The following is a 19,177-nucleotide window of genomic DNA, read 5'->3' on the forward strand; positions in this document are numbered from 1 at the left end:
ATTAATTCGAAGTACAATTTTTTTACACTTACTATATAATATTGAAACACCATTGATTTATAAATGTATGTTAACAAAATATTATGTAATTGCTTTCATATTAACAAAGGCATGTAAAACGTAAAATCAAATAATTATTTCCCAGTCACTTACTTGTGTTTGAATTTAAGTAATGCTTTCTGACTTGTCTTCTTCTGATAGTGTTGTTCCCTTGTATTCTTAAAAGGGTTTACATTGAACCCTACAATAAAATCGTGTTTAAGAAAGCCAAATTCCTTAGGGTTAACCTCCGAGACATTTTTCAGGAGGTTATATAAAAGTTTTGCCATGAACCTTTGTTGAGTGAATATTATTCCAGATAACGGCTTCTTTACACTGTTTATTCTTAAAGTCACTGAAACAGGGGCAAATACAATAATATAATAAATACATAATAATCAAATCATAGATTTAATATGCAATGATTTGTAATGAACATCGCAATAATGTCGCAATATACAGATTATTTTATATATTGTATATTATTATTTTGGTTTTACTTTTTACTTTAGTTATTATCTTCGGAAATGTTAATTGTTTTTCATTACAAACTTTAATAAATATAAATATATCTTTTTTATTACGACAATTGCACAAATGTAATAAAGTTTAAATAAATGTGCACTATAAAAATTGTTGTGGCTCCAAAAGAACTCACTTTACCTCCGGGTGTATTGACGGTGGCAGGGTTATACTCTTTTATAATATTAAGTAGCTGTAAGACTTTCTCTGAAGAATGATTAACAATCTTCTCGTATCCAGTGTCCTTCTCCATTGATTTTAAAAGGATTGCTCTAGCCCTGTTTAAATAAAATTACAATATCACAAAATACATACATTCATTAACATATATGAAAATAAAAGATTATATAGCAAAGTTATTAGTTTTAAATACATGTAAATAATCAGGACTCAAGGGGAATCGAACTGATTTTTTTCAAATTTAGTTTAAAAATCATGCATGATATGTATGGGTTATTGTATATTCGTCACAAAGTTAATTCGTCACGTTTTTGTACTCTCCATACTGTAAATTCGTCACAATTTCACATTTTACATACTTTTTGCATGAAGTAGCGATAGCAAGCAAACTTATGAGCTTACGAAAGATTATGGCGCTTGGAATGAGTGAAAATAAATCTTAAATTAAGAAAGTACTTACAGGTAGTAAGTACTAAGGTAAAATTTTAAGACATGATGATGATAACTGTGATTTAATTATCTTTTTTTATTTATAATTATAATGTGGGCAAGTCGGCTACTTGAGAACTACTGTTGAAACTGATAATGTTGATTAAAAATAAATAACTTTTTTATTCTACTTATTGTTTGATTTTTTCCGTTGTCTGTACTGAAAATAACGATGTGGCGAATTTACAATAATCAAAATTAATATTTATTAGAAAATTATAAGTGTGACAAATTTACACATACAGTTTTTCGTGACGAATTAACTTTGTGACGAATATACAATAACCCATATGTATATACGAAGATAAAATTGTTTATTACTTTGGTCTAATGTTTTATTTTATCAAAGAAATAACAAAAAATGTGATAATGGCCGGAATTACCTGTAAAAGTACAGTCAATAGGCTGTATTGGAGATGCAAAAAAAAATAAAATAAAAAAGGCGTATATTTACATGACACAGTGCGTGATGACAAATTTGAATAACATCTCTTCTTCCTTACACAAAGACTTCCTTTTCAATCTCTCTAACAATATAATGTGAGTTACGATGCCCAACGATCCTCCGTAAACTCCTAGATCTTCTATCAATGATATCATACATGTGATCATATTTTTAACTGCTTTTACAATCTGTAAAAAATATCACATTTGTTGCTAACAAAGAAAATAAATATGAACTGTAAGGCCATGGCCAGCCAGCCTTTAAGAGCGGTACCTAGTATCGGAGGCCAAGATCCTCTTTGGGTAGCTGAGCCGGTCGGGCTTTCCTATCATTTCTCTCTATGATAAATCAAATCAAGAAACCTGGAATAATTTCCAAGTTTCATTCTACCAGTATATTTTATGGAAATCTTTTTGCATGTTTGTTGCTTAGAGTGTGATTCCGCCCAGAATATTACCACTCCACCTCCTCCCATGGATGTCGTACGAGCCGACTAAGGATCACAGCCTAAGCAGCTAATAGGTAACAATAAGTAGGAGACCGTAAAATCGCAGATGAATTTTCAAAATTGAAAGGTATATTTTTTATATTCAATAGTTTATGCATAAATGAGTCATTGAATAATGAATTCTTTGTTTGGCGTAGTCAATACATATAATAAAACAGTAGAAAAAAATCCTGTACATCAATAGGTACATACAATAAAACAGTAGAAAAAATTAGGCGATAGAGTTATAGTAACAGAGTAAGAATTTGAAAAAAAAAATCTGTCTGTTTGTACATGCTAATCTTCGGAACTACTGGACGGATTTGAATGAAACTTTTTTGTTATATAGCTATTAAGCCTGGGCAACATATAGTATAGGTTATAAATTATTTTGAAAACTGAAACACCAGATGGAGAACAATGATGGTACAGCTAAACTATAGGAAATATTGAAATTACGCCTTAACCAAAGTTTTCAATCTGATGAGCATTTTCTATTGAGATATAAAAATCGAAGATCTGAAACACCTGATGTAGACCCATGACGGTACAGCTAAACTATAGGAAACATAGAAATGACGCTCTCATAAAATTTGTTCAGTCTGATGAGCATTTTCTGTTGAGGTATAAAAATCGACGATCTGGAACACCTGAAGAAGAGTGATAATAGTTCATCGAAACTACCTATAGAAAATATACTTTTTCAGTTTGATAAGCATCTTCTGTATGGGTATCGTTACATCTGTCTGTACAATTAAATTTCTCTAATAATTATATATAATATAATTATACCAAAAATTGTTCAGCCACGCGAACGAAGTCGTAGGCATCAGCTAGTTAAACATAAAAATGCTCTACCTTTTTCGGGTCCCTGGAGATGTCGATCTGGCCAACTTCCAACTTTACCAAAGGCGCGTCAGTAACAACCGGTAACTTGACTGAAATTACTTGCATTTTCAGGTCTAACAATACTGCTTTAGCTTCCATAGTGGCTGCGGTGGGTATAGGGGCTCGGTAGTATTGAACCATTTCTTTTGGATTTGTTGAGTAACTAGAAATATATAACAATGTGAATATTATTAATCCATGATCTCTATAACGGACATCATGCCAGACTGCTACACTCCCGAGTTCGAGGTAGGAAAAAAATTGTCTTTTTCCGATTGATCGGGATCTCGATGAATGTTTGTATATGTTACAAAATATAGCATCGTTGAGTTAAGATCCTCCCATAACACAAGTATCGAACTTACTTTGGGGCTAACGCAATCTGTGTGATTTGTCCCTACATTTTTTTATTTAACTACCTAAGACTTAAAAAGGTTGTAAAGTCTATTAGACAGAGCGATCAGCAGACAACGATCTATATACTTACTGGTTATTACTCTAATGATTTAAAAAAATTAACATTGTAACACACTAGTAGAGGCTTTGCCAATCAGTGCAACATAAATAGCTAGAATACAATTTTAATTAAAAATGTGACACACTGCTGCAAAGGTTAGCTCGAATGATCAAATTTGCTTGGTAACTAATACTATAACTACTTCACTTTAACTACAAAGTCGTATTCCACCTTTATTTATAACTAGCTGCGCCCCGGGGCTTCTCTACCATGGGAATTTAGGGATAAAAAGTACCGTACATGTTATTCCAGGTTATTTTCTACCCGTGTACCTAAATTTCATAACAATAGGTCCAGTAGATAATGCGTGAAGAGGTAACAAACAAACTTACTTTCGCATTTATAATATTAGTATTTGCTATCTGTAACATCCTGGTTGGTTTTTATATCCGTTAGTTTTGTAATATTTAAATTATGTAAGCTGCCATGTTATTCTCTGTCAAACGAGTAATAAAATATAGTGCTCTCATGGTGCCTGTTTGATATTTTGCTTTAAAGTTGCCCTCCGCTGTATGTCTTCAAGCCTTCTTCTTATAAACACGAAACGGATTTTGATGCAGTTATATTGATAATTTATTCCCTAAAGTTTATTATATATATAAATGGCCCCGTGGAAAGCAGGGCCAGGTCGTTAGTAATGATAAAGAAAAAATTATAGTTACGTAAGAACTTCTCCTAGTTCGTTGACCGTCGCAATGGTGGCATGGAACGTAGTCTCTAAATCACGAAGCGAGTTAGGGACGTTGGGCAGATTTACATTTGCGTTTAATAAAGTAGCTGTCAACCCTGAAAATAATAATCGTGATTAATATTTAAGTAGTGATTGGATAATATCCTTTTACGGATTTTATAAGAAACTTGATAAGTAAAACAATCTTTGTCGATTTATTTAAATTATTCCTTTTTTAAAATTGCTTTTTTTGTATGTCAATAATGCCATATAGTAATTTGGTTGGGTTTTTATATATTTGATTTTACATTTACAGAAACATTGACTTTGAAGTCTAAGTCGAAGACTTATTGGTGGTTATTCAGAAATAATGACAGGTTACTATCCAATCGCCTATGGGAAGAATCAACGGACCAAATATAGAGGACCTTGTATGTAGGCCTACCATCAACGTTTGCATAACGATTCCAATGCAACTCCATTAAATTTAGGAACCTAAAATGAATCGCATTCTTACTAAAAATAAAGTTGATGGTACAAATTTGCGATACAGTTTAGGTCGCAAAGTGGATCGCGTTAAGAGATGATGGTAAGGCCCTTGATGTATTAACTTATGAAAGGGGTACCCTTTCTCAATATTTTACCTCAGCCCCGCGCATAGACACACAACTTTCATTAGAAAAATGATAGCAAGGTGTACGTATCTTCTACATTTTGCATTGTGGAAGTGTCACAATTTCAAAGTCAGCATTGAAATTGTAATATACAACGTCGCTGGGACGAGAAGCTGACATATTTTATGTCTTTCTTTTGCTTCTAGACCAACATAGTAGTTCCGCAATACATTTGTAAATATACTACCCACCAAGTACCCGTGGCTGTCGATAGGGAGGACAGGACTCAAAATGTTTCATCACTACTCTCATAGGGTGGTCTTCCACTGCGTGATGGCACTCGTCGAAAATCAGTAGATTTATATCTTGTATTCTTATGTAGCCGTGTGTGATCATGTCGCTTAAGATTTGACATGTCATTACTATCACCTGAAATTTGATACGACGAATTAGATGAGTTAGCTTCATAGTCATTTCGGATACCAAATAGTACTGCCGACTATTACAATCAACTATGACAATTTACATTAATACTAATATAGCTGATCCAAAGAAATCTATAGCCAAAAACTCATAGTAATATGGGCGGGAAGTAAACTTTAAAATATAATTAATGGGATAAGTGGGCGACCCCTCGAACAATTTGACATTACTAAGAAAAAAAATACGAACAAAAAAGAAGTGCCGGTGTCTTGTGAGTTTCTAAACAGCCAGTAAAAAAAATATATTAGCAAGACGTCCTGTAGTCCCCTATACCATTCTTAAAATCGAAATAAAGTATAATATGCAATTTTGTTAAATGTATCGCAAAATCTCCGCTTTATAAAAGATATTTTATGAAAATTTATTATTTTTTACTTTCCTTATATTCAGAATAAAAAGTAGAGTGATTGCCACGGTTGAAAGTCATCAATTCCAACGCGGATATAGTTTATAAACCTCTTATGAGAATAAATTCCTTTTGAACTTTGGATAACAATCTACTATCTCTATTAATACTCACGCAATATACAGGTATTGAAATATGAAACTAGGCCAGGTTTTATCGTGGCGCTCATAATACCGATTGCCGCACTAAACCAAATAATATTTTGCTGTCGACTATTTCGAGACTTTGTTTTTGAATAGTAATATCGATAAAAATGTAACAAATATAATTAAAACGCCATTAGACCTTTTGCACCATAGGTTGTTCCTACACTTGCGTTCGTAATTTTATATTTGAAAAAAAGGACAACGGTTATTTATAGCAGACACCACTGACTTTGTATTTTTTAAACACCAAAAATATGTTGTAACTTATATATTCCTAAGCACGTGTATAAATAGTGTCAAGTATACACGTGTTCTGGAAGTAATTTTCGTTATCATTTATAGAAAATTGAATTACATACCTGATTTTTTGATAGTTCTTCGTCCCATTTATTTTTATCCCAATAATCAACTCTGTCTTCGCTGCTGTAGGCGCCCACACCTTCTACCGGACATATTTTTTGAATTGCCTTTCTCTGAAACAAAAATATACTTATATAAATACAAAAATAAAATCAATTAAACTTATTCATAAACAGAAACATAAAACAAACATAGGCGGAGGGCGACTTGGTTTTATACTATGTAGTGATAGTTATTTTTAACGTGTGTTCCAATGAAAAAATGCATGTAGAGTCAATTCATAACGTCCTTATGCATGAAGCATTGAAATGCAAGTTCACTTTACGCCTAAAATATCGCAAACTTTATTTATTATTGTATTATTCTCTGGCAAGATACCGATGCATAGAATCTACATATACTTCCCATCATGACCTTCGCAGACCGGACATGGTTTTTGAACATATTGTATAAACGTAGCCGTATGGACCTTGGTACCTATAGCTTGTCGTATATATTATAATATACTGTCGTATATATTATATATACTCGTACTAGTGGCCTGTCTGTAAAAACATAATAAAAAATACACTTAAACCTTCCCCGGAAATCACTCTATCTAATGGTGAAAACCGCATCAAAATCTGTGCAGTGATTTTTGAGTTTGGAGACAGACAAACAGAAGCGGCAGAAGACTTTGTTTTATAATATGTAACAATAAGAATCAACTGCGGCTGAGAAATAATAATGTATGTCAAAAGACAATAATGGGTGAAGTGTATGTAGGACAGGCGTAACATTCTAAAACTTTTTTAAACAATAGGTATGTGGCCCATGCGCAGGGACATAACGCGCGCGTTGTAAAAATCTTTTCACGCAAACAAGTTAACAACTAGTAAGATCGGAAATGACTAAGATTATACAAAGTTGCATTTCGATAACAATGAATGCTGTTTATAGTACTGCTACTTATGGAGTAGTAAGTACAGTATACCAAGTGAAAATAATGTACAGATGGGATTTCATTGGCATAAAGTATGCTTCCGAATGGTGTGGTGTGGAAGAAAACTTGTGGGGTCCCTAGGATCGAAGCGCTCCATAACCTCCCGTGGATGTCGTACAAGGCCGAAGAGAATTTTCAAAACAAAAATAATAGAACAGAATAGTTAGTATACAATTTATTTGTAAAATCAAAAAATATATAATTAAAGCTAAAAAAAAAAATTCTTTATGCACACATAGGTACCTCAGGTTTCGGCTGATACAGCCGAGAATGGAACCAGGGACACGAGAGGAAGAGAGAGAGAAAGTACCTACCTATGCTTACTCCTATTTAGGTAGGTATATCATAGGCATGTGTGAAACATATTCCTCTCAATAATTTACAATAGTATTAATAATTTTAATAGACCTCAATAGCACCCAGGTACTTAGATCATATTTCATGTAGTATGTATAATATTACTTTTGGTAACAATGAATCTGTACCTACCTATGTATGCTTGTAGACATCTGGTTTGCTTGCTCAGAAAAATAATATAAACAATAAAATAATTTTGGTTTCTATTATTGCAACATTGTATACAGCTGTTGGGGCTATTCCAAAATTTGATGAAAAGTATACTTTTGGGTATATTAGGAAAAAAAAAAATGTGTGTGCGCAAGTCTTACCTGTTGATCAACCAAAGGAACATTATTGACTAAAAAAAAAGTCCGTTTTCCCCCTTGGCCCCAAGGGTCTTGTAAAGCACCTCTGCACCTTTTGATAAGCTGTATAGCTATTAGAGTCTTGCCTGATCCTGTAAAGAAGATAATTTATTTATTGAATAATTAGACAAGCAGCTCCTGCAGCTGATGCATCTATATCAAGCAGCATTCACAGTTCAATAATTACTTTATAAAGTCACTTCACTAATAATAATTTATCACTATTTTAATTCCATTTTTAAAGAACAATGACACATTCTAACCACTTGTCAAGTTTATTTTAAAAGATTTATTGATGGCAAATTGATGGTTCAGAAACCATTTTTTTAAGTAATCTATTCCAATTATAGACCACCTGATCGCTGATGAAGTTTGCTGTGTTGGTTTTAGACAACATGCAAGACATATTTATTGAAGAAAAAAGACTGACTGACTGAAGACCCATTACATTTTAAGTAAACAGTGACAACTTTGTGATTCTTAAAAGTGGAATGAAAGAAGCTCATGACATTATTGTAATTTAAATAAATATTGTCATAGATTACCAGTGGGTAAATGAATAATTGTGTTTTGCTTGATAGCTATCTCTTCCAGCTCCGTTTGGTATGGTCTAGACTTTAATTGCTCAACTTCATTAGAATCCACCTCCATTTTTATTAACTAAAACAAAAAAAAGAAGCCCGGGGACTAAAGCTAGAAATAAATATTTTATGCTTTCATGTATATAAATCTATGTATGTGCATGTATATATGTCTTGTCCTAACTATGTATATAAATATTACATGTCATGTACATAAATATTATATTTGAAGTGACAGGATATATTTGAAGTGGAATTCAATCAAACCCCAAAGAGGTGCATTTGTAATAAAAACACATAGGTAGGTAACAGTAACTTTCATAATTGACTTGCACAATACATACAGTTATTACATATATTTAAATAAGTGGTTTGGATATGTTGGTAATTAATACAGAAGAATAGAAGAAAGTGTTAATATTTTATTAAGAACTAAGTATGTTACTAGTTTTCAGTCCATCCATTAAAATTATATTGGTCACAAACTTTTAAAAAGTAGAAACCATTAGTACTATGTAGTAATAATGAATTTACATATAACTACATTCGCTCAAAAACCCTTATATTTATTTCATTACAAATATTTGAAAACTACAAACCTGACAAGAAGAACCAGTTGAAATACAATTTCCTCCCTCACCTCAATAAAATATAAACCATAGAAAATACTAGGTACCTAACACAACATTTTAATGAAAAAAAGGAAAACACACCTAGTTAAACAGACTGTACTGACTGACACTGACAGGATTATAAGACATTGTTTTAGGGTTTCCCTGTCAAAGTTATAATTTCCACTTTCCACATTTGTTTTAAGCCTTAAATAATAATGTGCCGCCGATAAATTATCATTGTCTTCCCGGTAATTTCCTTCCTGGACACTTCAATCTAAATTTCCAAGAGAAATTCTTATCGGAAATGTCACGGGGACGATCTGAAAAGAATTCTGGGGGATATAAAAGAATATTTCTTGATAGTTTCCACTTTTCGTATATTTCAGAACGGCATATCACTACAATCTAGTGATATTCTAGTGACTAGATGTTGTGTGTGCCGCATGCCATTTTTTTAATTTTTGATAGCTGGCGCTAGCCATGTATTTCATTTTCAGAGTGCGGTTTTAGATAAGTTTAAAATGCAAGTATAATAGGCATACAGAGTGTGATAAGAATGTAGTATGAGCACAAGTAATAATTTGTTCAATAATGATTATTAGAATTTGAATACAGATTATACTGATTGCAATACATGTACTTTGGTTCAAGTTCTTGAGAGTACCTTCCAGTACTGTTGTATTACAGTACTTAGTTCCAGACTCTAGTCTTACATTTTGCTTATACATTCAGGGAAAAAACGGAATGTACCTACTTGATTCACCTTTACTTTACCACAATGTTTGGAAAATATGATAAAGTGGTAACACATGAATATAACGTTCCAATTTATACATACTGAATTACAAATCAAGTGTAAAATGCTTTTATTTTTAATTACATTATTAACATTAAAACACATGGCTCATAATGTCAAACATTATACATTTTATGCGACGTTATAATAGTAGAATGTCCAAATAGATATAAATTCACATTGATGGATTCGGTAACAAAAACTAAGTCAGCATTTTTGAAAATGAATCGCACGCATTCGATGAAGAGCAGTTCATTGTCTTAACATGCTTTAACGGACCTCCCCGGCTATAGACAATCGTGCGTGGCTATTTCCTATTCGTGGGACGGAGAGCCAGAGTGGAGATAGAACACAGATCAACAAAAATATATATTAGGTACTAGATTTAATACATCTATGATTACTAGATACATTTGGCCGCGGCTTCTAACGCGTGATTTCCCACGGGGGCAGTTATTTTTCAGGGATGAAAGGTACCCTTATTTCCTACTCAGTGGTACTTCTTAGTTCTTAAGTATGTATGCAAAATTTCAAGATATTATAAAATATTTAAAATTTTCGAGTCGCCACTTGCAGTAAGGTTACGATGGCCTAATGGAGCGTGGAATTTCTTTTATTTTTTTTCGTAAAGTGTAGGTATGTTTGTACTTTTTCTTTTTTATTCGTATGATTCTGGTTCCGTAACGGCTCCGGTTTTGGGTGTGGTTGCGAGACCGGTACTGGGTCCGGGTCCATGTCCGATCCAGGTCTCACTCGTTCACGTGTTGAGCTGGATTTTTTTATTTCGCACAATGATGGTGCGCTTGAACTCCATTCAAGCAGAGTCAGCTTTGTTTGAAGTCCAAGCGCACCATCATTGGGTGAAATAAAAAAACGACCTATCCTGTAAATATAATAGATGTGACTCACATCGCTTCCAAACTGATTATTGATGAGATTACAAATGTAATTTATTAGGCGCAACTCTGCAGCTAACTTGTGCAGGTCTACAGACACCATGAACGCGATGTAGCGAAATCTACGTGATTTCGGGATAGTGTCTGATTTCAAAAGGCCGTGGAACCTTGAGCTATTATTGCAAAAAGTTAAAGTAATACTATTTTTGATAAAATTTCGTTTTTGCTTTGATTCCACGATATCTATAATAATAAGTTATCGTGAGCGGACGCACGAAATAAACGCGGACGAAGCTGCGGGTAAAAGCTAGTGTTAAATAAAATCTTTTTATCTTTTTGTAATATGGGTATCAAAGTGTGAATCTCTCCAAAATACGTATGTACGCTGAGCGCTCAGCTCATGCACCCATTTTCTTCCTCCAAAAAACCATAACTTCGTTATCAAAACATGGAAAAAAATGTATTGACAATGACATTGACACCTGCAAAAAAGCCTTTATTTTTATGATAGATGCATGGATTTAGTAAATACTAGTACCTACTAATTCCATGGATGGATGAAGGATTCAATGGATGAAGGTTAGATGAAGTGAGTTAGATGAAGATATTTATTGACTTTGACTAACTACAAACGAAGTGACTGTGAAATGTACCTATTGAAATAAAGTGAATATTATTATTTTCTCGAATACAATGTTTGCATTTAATCTAATTTTATATACAAGGAGACTACTATCGCTTTATTCAATTGTATTACTTGTTACATCTATAGCTGTCGTTGCACCTGGTGGTAAGTTTTGTGGCTGTGAATGTCAAATGCTACATAATATTTTGTGTATAAAACTTCACTATTTCAAAGTTAATTTGTAATTTCGGGATGGTTATTATTTTTTCAGTGAATGACTTACATTTTCACGATGGGGCATCTACAGTGGACGTAGTTGCTGGTGATGTATTTTTCGAGATATTAGACCCCCCAGAACTCAGATATTCATACCGAATCAGGCCGGCAAAAGATTTTGGGACGACGTTTGTAAGTAAAACAAACACTTTTCTACATATCTAGTTTTCTCTTATATTACAGTCAGGCGCAGGTTCAGTCTTCTTAAAATGTTGTTATGAACCATGGAATAACCATGTCAAATATGAAATTATGATTTCAAAGTTGGTAAATTAATTATTTTCTGTGTTAAATTTTGTTTTGTGATATACAAAATCAAGGTTGTGGACATGCCCATAGTGCCCCAAGGCTGGATTATATACTATGACCTGGATATCTGATATATTTGACAAGAAAGAAAATTAAAAAAGATATATATATATTTCATTTTCCAGAATGAAACACTTAGATTTCAAAAAGCACGGTTGGTGCCCACTGTGCCTTTACACAGCTGTTCCGATATAGTCAACAATGAAGATATTGTTGGACATATAGCTCTATCAGAAAGAGGGTAAGAACTCACCGTATATTCAGATAAAATTTTGTTTATAAGTGACTTGTGTGAATTACACTCATTCTGGAATTGGTTTTAGAATTAATGAATTCATGCAAAATAAATCATTTTGCATGTGTATATCTTAAGTAGTAGGCCACCACACATTCTTCAACAACTAGCTATCTTAATGTTATGCAAATCATGAATAGCAAATTTTTAAATACATGTATTGTATATATATAATAATGTTGATGACTGTTGTGACGTGTGAGTGATAGATGTAGACTCCGGAATATGTACATTTATTTAAAACTAGCTGATGCCTGTGACTTTGTTTGAGTGGTTGAACAATTTTTGGTGAGGAGTCGAAATATTAGAGAAATTTAACTGTATAGACAAAGCGTAGCAATACCAATACAGAAGATGCTCATATGACTGAAATATGTATTTCCTATGGTTTGTCATTATGACTCTTCTTCAGGTGTTCCAGATCTTCGATTTTTATACCTCAACCGAAAATGCTCATCAGACTAAACTACTTTTGTTAAATCATTATTTCTATATTTCCTATAGTTTAGCCATACCATCATGGGTCTACATCAGGTGTTCCAGATCTTCGATTTTTATATCTCAACAGAAAATGCTCATCAGACTGAACAATATTTTTTTTAGTTTTCAAAATCATATATACCCTATATTTTGCCCAGGCTTAATAGTTATATAACAAAAAAGTTTCTTAGAAATCCATCCAGTAATTCCGAAGATTAACATGTACAAACAGACAGACATACAGAGTTTTTTTTCAGATTCTTTCTCTGTTACTATGACTCTATCGCCTAATTTTGTTTCAATGTACAGGATTTTTTTTTCTACTGTTTTATTACATGTATTGATAAATAGCAAATATAATAAATTCAACATTTTTATATTTAGTTATGCCATTTCATAAGATGTACTGTTATAGTATAGACTAAGCATAAATTTAAAAGGGGTATTGTTTAAATGTTTATAACTAGTGGTTTATATACAAAATTATGTTTGATACATGCCCAATACACACCTAAGTCATCGACCCGCGACTTTTTGTCGGTAACTGGTTTAATTCATATGATTATATAAGTTTGTATTTAAATTTCTCATTTTTCAAGTCAGACAAAGACTTGAATTTTTAAAGTAAAACAAAGATTTTCAACACTAGTAATTACAATTTATTGAACATATTTCATTGTGAGAATGCATTTATACATTTTATTTCTACTCATAGATAACTAATCTATTGTTCATTTGCTTCCAGGGAATGCTCATTTGTTTTCAAAACGGCGAAGGCCCAGCAGGCGGGCGCAAGGGCTATTATAATTACAGAGTCTGTGGATAAATGGGATGAGTCACTAGACCATTTAATAGAAATGGTTGACGATAAGTAAGTTTATCTTATTACCTTCTTGTAGTACGTATTTTTCATAGCTGTTGGTGTCGGAAAAAATATATATACCTGTGTACCAAATTTCATAACAATCTGTCCAGTAGAATTCTCGTGAAAGACTAACAAACATACATACACACATACATTCTTACAAACTTTCGCATTTATAATTTTAGTAGGATTAATAGAGGTTTTGTCATAAACTTTACCTTAATCAGAAACAATCTATTGATAGTCGATGAAAACTACTATACAAGCGTGGATTAATAAATAATAAATAAATATATTAGGACAAATCACACAGATTGAGCTAGCCCCAAAGTAAGTTCGAGACTTGTGTTACGGGATACTAACTCAACGATACTATATTTTATAACAAATACATATATAGATAAACATCCAAGACCCGGGCCAATCAGATGGTTTCTTTCTTTCTTTGTACCGATTTCAAAAATTATTTCACCATTAGAAAGGTACATTATCCAAGATTCCTATAGGCTATATTTTACCTCAAAATTCCCACGGGAGCGAAGCCCCGGGCAACATCTAGTATTAGATATTTTGGTTCACAAGCAGGCATCTTACCACTTGATCACCACTGCTTTATATGTCTCAATATTGAACTGAGAGTTTGAAATGAAAAAGAAAAGTAGGAATGGCGACCAGGGTCCACCTAAACCCACGGACTCCAACGCTTAACAGATTAGAAGCAAGTGATAAAACACTCAAATAAGAGACAGAGAGACTATGCAATAAGATTTTACAAATATGATTTTGAAGTTCGATAATCATCTTACTTATTGAATCGGCTTTGGCCGATACCAAATTGGAAATTAGTCAATACTCTAAATCAGTATTCAATACAGGTCTGAAATCACTTTCGACCATTAGCGCCTCCTAGAAAGCGAAGAAACGATAATTCTCATCATTATTGCGTATCATTTTCCATTTTTCAGGATGGATGTAGACGTCAATATTCCTGCAGGATTCCTTCTTGGCCGCAGCGGGGCTACAATCCTTCGCACCCTCCAAAGATCAAGAAAAAAATATGCTGTAATAAACTTACCTATAAATATGACGCATGTGCCTATTAGCAAAATGAACCAGCCGCCATGGATTGCATGGTAACCATTTTGGAACTGTGATTAGCATATTATCATGTTGTTGTTTTATATATTTTTATTTTAAAATGTTCCTGTGTCATGGCCTAAGTCATTAGTACAAAGAAGTATTATATCTGACAGATTTCAATTTCTTCCAAGATTGCAAGAAAATACAAAGATTGTAGAACTATGTATGCACTGGTGTACTTGATTATTGATTACTACATTATATAATAATATGAATGGTTTAACTTGAATATTTTGCAATTAAAAATACTAGTCAATAAAATATTCTTCAATCACAATTTGACCGGGATCGTTTTCAGTGCGACTTATTTATAATTTACATAACTAATTTATACAAATTGTGGAAAAATATAATTTATATATTTTTTTTATAACTTAATGGTACCTCGTTAAGTACATTTTAGTACGTTGGATATAGTCAGTCAGATTTGTATTTCATCTGTGCGTGAGAGAGACAGAATGATTAGTTTCCATCCTCGAAATCTGAGACCTAAGACCTGTAAATGTCAGTAGAGATATTAGGAATAGGGGGATATTAGATATATCCCAGTGATAATGCAAGTCACATGTCATGTGGCAAGATATTTTTTGTACCTTTTTGGACCATTGTCCCTCTACCTCCATGCCAAGGGCTCTTGTTTGTAAAGCAATGAAGATGGTTCATATTTACATTTTATCCCCATTATTCATAAAAAACATAATAAGTTAACATAATTTAAGCTCATAGGTTCTGTTGAGCGAGTGACAAAACATATTTTAAGCGTGTTTTAACTTTTTTATATGAATAACGGGGTGTCTTTAATACCCCAGAAATGTATTAGTGATTATTGTCTATATAATTTGCAAGTTGTCCGGTTATGAATTACAGTTGTCCACAATGAAAGGTAGACTATGCCCTTCTCTGTACTCCTAACTATATTTACGCATTTCAAGAAAAGCGGATAAATTATGAATATGTAACGAACTGACTTACTTTCGGATTTTCCTTCCAAACGAGTATGTTATAGTTAGGACAAGTATGGTTTAGGGTCTGTGTACCTCTCATAGCTGGTAAATACCTGCCCCTTCTACTAACGTTAATACTGACAAAATCTACATCCTGATAAAGCTTGAATTTTTCAAAAAGTAAAACGAAAGTGGAGTTATTGAATACAGAGGTTTGATCCACAAAGATCTGAAAAGAAAAATCCCATTTCTATAGTATCTATATGCTCACTTGATTGTATTTTGTGTTTTTTTCGTGCCAAATATAAAATTGATTGTTTTTTGTTTTCACATGTAAAATGTTTATATTATTGTGAAACCATTTTTAAAATGCCGAAAGCAATAAAGACCTACCTATCTGAAACCCATGTTAGTTCATTGTTCTGTTCATTACCTCTTTGGCACAATTTCCCAGTTCCTGCGATGTCCAAAATGAAAAGTTTAGGAAATAAATTTTATCATTCTGTGATTATAATTTACTAGCTTTTGCCTGCTTCACCCATGATTTTCCACGCGAACGGTATTTTTTCTGGGATGAAAGGTAATCCTATGTCCTTTTCCGTACTTCAAACTATATGTATGTAAAATTTTTGGTTGAGTATATGTATAGAGCGTGAAGAGGTAACAAACAAACTTACTTTCGCATTTATAATGTAAGTTATGATCAATTTCTACCGATACTGGCCAACACAAAATTTAGAATACCGACCTACTTAAAAATTTTAATCTTAACTGCTCACATGCCATGGCCATCGTCATTTGTCCTAGGAAGAATAAGAAAAAAATTCGTACAAATTGTGTGTGATCATTTTTTCTTATTAAATATTGATAATAGTTCGTACTTACTTGAACCATTTCCTGTAAGAAAATATATATTTTGCGGCGTTGGGGATCGAACCAAACCTCCATCCACGATTTAAATAATTTTGTATGTAATAACATCTATGACTAGGTACATAAGTACCTTTACCTAATCTATTTTCAGTTGGCGCTGTATTCAATGCATACCTAGAGCCATCACACACCCAAAATTGCATGTTCGCGTGCACATAGCGACAATCGACATGCGATTGGGATATCTAATGTACGAAATGCAGTGGATTTCACCGGGTGCCTAGCCCGTGTAGTATCGGACTGATCTAATGTGTAAACCCTGGGAATGTTTCGTTTGCCCACCCACGAACACATCACAGACAACATCCATAAATAGCAATCATATTGTACTTATACATAGGTATACCTAAATAAATGAATGTTATTTTTTTAACCAGGTAAGTATATTTTTCGGTAGGAAGTGCTTTCTCTCATCTCTTCATGCTCCTGGTTGTGTTCGGGGTTGTGAAGCCGCGAAGCCCGGGGTTAGCTTAAAAAAAACCTTGAAATATAAAAGATTCGGCTGTAATTTTATAAACATTAACCCTCCTTGAGGATGGCATATAGTCTTTCAACTGTCTAGGCTGTATCCCTTAGTCTCATCGTACGACATCCACGGGCGGATATGGAGTGGTCTTATTCTATGGTGGAATCACACGCCACCCAAGGTAAGGATGTAAGGTAGAGAAGGTATAGATAGAGAACTTACTTATTTTTTTGGAATTCATAAGCGGTAGCCTTTTAGGTATATCCCACACTGCAGACCTAAGGCCTCTTCTTTTATGCCATTCACCAATTTGGTGAAACACGGTTCAGTGTGTTATCTAAAATATGAGTGTATATAAATATATACGCATATAGGATATAGTAAATATAAATTATAAGTAGATATTATTATTTTGTATAAATTTTGTCTACAAGTCAATTAAATAATTTACTTTTGAATTTTACAAACGTCAATGCCTTAAATTTTGTGGGTAGTATATATACATTTTTATAGCATAGCATAGGATTGCTATCCTACGGCTATACAAATTGCTATTTGTGCTGTACACTTAATGGTCTGTAGCCGTACAGAGTAGTTTCCCTTGTAGGATGTGCCTATCTTTAGGTGAAATATCGTTGAGGAATCGCCGAAGGCCCTCTATGTTTTGAAATATATGTAGAGGAACAAATTTGCGTGATAACAATTCTATTTTTTATTGCCTACTAATATTATAAATGCGAAATTTGTGAGGATGTATGTGTGTAGGTATGTATGTTTGGTACTCTTTCACGCAAAATGTACTGGACCGATTGTTATGAAATTTGGTACACGGGTAGAAAATAACCTGGAATATCACATAGCGTAGGTACTTTGTATCCCGAAATTCTCACGGGAGCGAAGCCCCGGGGCGCAGTTAGTTATTCAATGAAATCAGTTATGCTTGTAATTAGAATCAAATTTTCTTGAAAATTTTGTCATAATAGCCCTAATACTTAATTACCAGCTAATTAGATAAAATTAAGCATTGTATTCGAAGGAATGTTATGAAAACTAGGCTAAACTTAAATATTTAATGCGCCGTAAGCTTGGCGAACACCACTATTAGCTAGCCTCCTTCGCCTGCTGTCTCCGAGGAAGGTCGGAGGTTATAGGGGGTGGTGTTAGGAAGTTGAGAGATCTTGTATAAATGGGCACGTGTGTTTGGTGAGTCGCACGGTGACGTGGCGGCGTGATGTCGCATTGGGGCGCCTAGCGTATCAAACATTCAAAGATATCGACGTACTAAAGCCATTTTGTCGCTGAAGCTCCACTTGTTTGCGAGTAACGCTACATTAATTTTATTATAACACTCCTTAAAGGGGAAGAAAAGAGGAATAAAATTTTCGGGCTCTTTTAATATTAATATGTCACCCATCCAGTTGAAAAGGTTACGTAGGTATTTTTCCATAAAATAGTAAAATCAAATTTTTGTTCGATTACCTATGTAAATGGCAAATTTTCATTTCTACGAAAAAAAATTAAAGTGTTTGTAAGTACCTGTTATAGGTACGATTGTGAACATATACCTATGTGTATTTAAAAAAATATTTATTTCAGACATGCTGTATGTGTAAGAGGTTTGTACGTCTCCTACCTAAACACCTCTGCATCCATCCTCTCGTCTATGACATGCAGGACATTGTATTTTTGGTAGGGTTAGGTGCAATGTCACAAACTTTTTTAGTTGTAGTATGTATACTTAGGTTTATTTTTGTTGTATTAGGTATTTACTCCAAAATCTTTATTTAGTTGTTAGCAAAACATTCAGGATAAAGTAATCTATTTCTTTTTACATTTTTGGGCAAGCGCCGTAAAATACCGTGAGACTAATTGCAATAAGTACCTACCCAAAGGTTTTGTTTAATTGGGCTTGAAAATGTCACAACGAAAATCCCCCTTCTTACATCCCTTTGTACGTTTTTATGTTTTGTCTAGCTTCAGCCTGGGGCTACACTGGGGTAGGTACTTGAGATATTTTATAATCTG

The 19,177-nt window shown here is 33.3% G+C and overlaps 2 protein-coding genes across 3 annotated transcripts in view; one reads left to right on the top strand and one right to left on the bottom strand.

Moving 5' to 3' along the window:
• Positions 1–9,268, bottom strand: part of Dcr-2 (Dicer-2) — a 35,667-nt gene extending 26,399 nt beyond the window's left edge. Inside the window, exons 1-10 of the mRNA XM_053748330.1 lie at positions 9,113–9,268; positions 8,478–8,592; positions 7,897–8,024; positions 6,246–6,359; positions 5,103–5,280; positions 4,230–4,353; positions 3,021–3,213; positions 1,685–1,863; positions 703–839; positions 154–394 (exon numbers count right to left, since the gene is read on the bottom strand). Coding sequence (XP_053604305.1) covers positions 154–394; positions 703–839; positions 1,685–1,863; positions 3,021–3,213; positions 4,230–4,353; positions 5,103–5,280; positions 6,246–6,359; positions 7,897–8,024; positions 8,478–8,583 — 1,400 coding nt within the window. The 5' untranslated portion in view covers positions 8,584–8,592; positions 9,113–9,268. The remainder of the gene's footprint in view (positions 1–153; positions 395–702; positions 840–1,684; positions 1,864–3,020; positions 3,214–4,229; positions 4,354–5,102; positions 5,281–6,245; positions 6,360–7,896; positions 8,025–8,477; positions 8,593–9,112) is intronic.
• A 2,058-nt stretch (positions 9,269–11,326) lies between these two features.
• LOC128671999 (uncharacterized protein) lies at positions 11,327–16,156 on the top strand. 2 transcript variants are annotated; one of them, XM_053748876.1, is made up of 5 exons: positions 11,327–11,408; positions 11,716–11,852; positions 12,155–12,270; positions 13,550–13,675; positions 14,635–16,156. In XM_053748876.1, coding segments are annotated over exons 1-5 (552 nt in total). In that variant the 5' UTR covers positions 11,327–11,407; the 3' UTR covers positions 14,807–16,156. The 2 variants fall into 2 exon arrangements, with proteins under 2 accessions (XP_053604851.1, XP_053604850.1); XM_053748875.1 differs by having other exon boundaries at positions 11,358–11,609.
• The last annotated feature ends 3,021 nt before the right edge of the window (positions 16,157–19,177 follow it).

This window comes from Plodia interpunctella, chromosome 8 (assembly GCF_027563975.2).
Source record: "Plodia interpunctella isolate USDA-ARS_2022_Savannah chromosome 8, ilPloInte3.2, whole genome shotgun sequence".
Lineage (NCBI taxonomy): Eukaryota > Metazoa > Arthropoda > Insecta > Lepidoptera > Pyralidae > Plodia > Plodia interpunctella.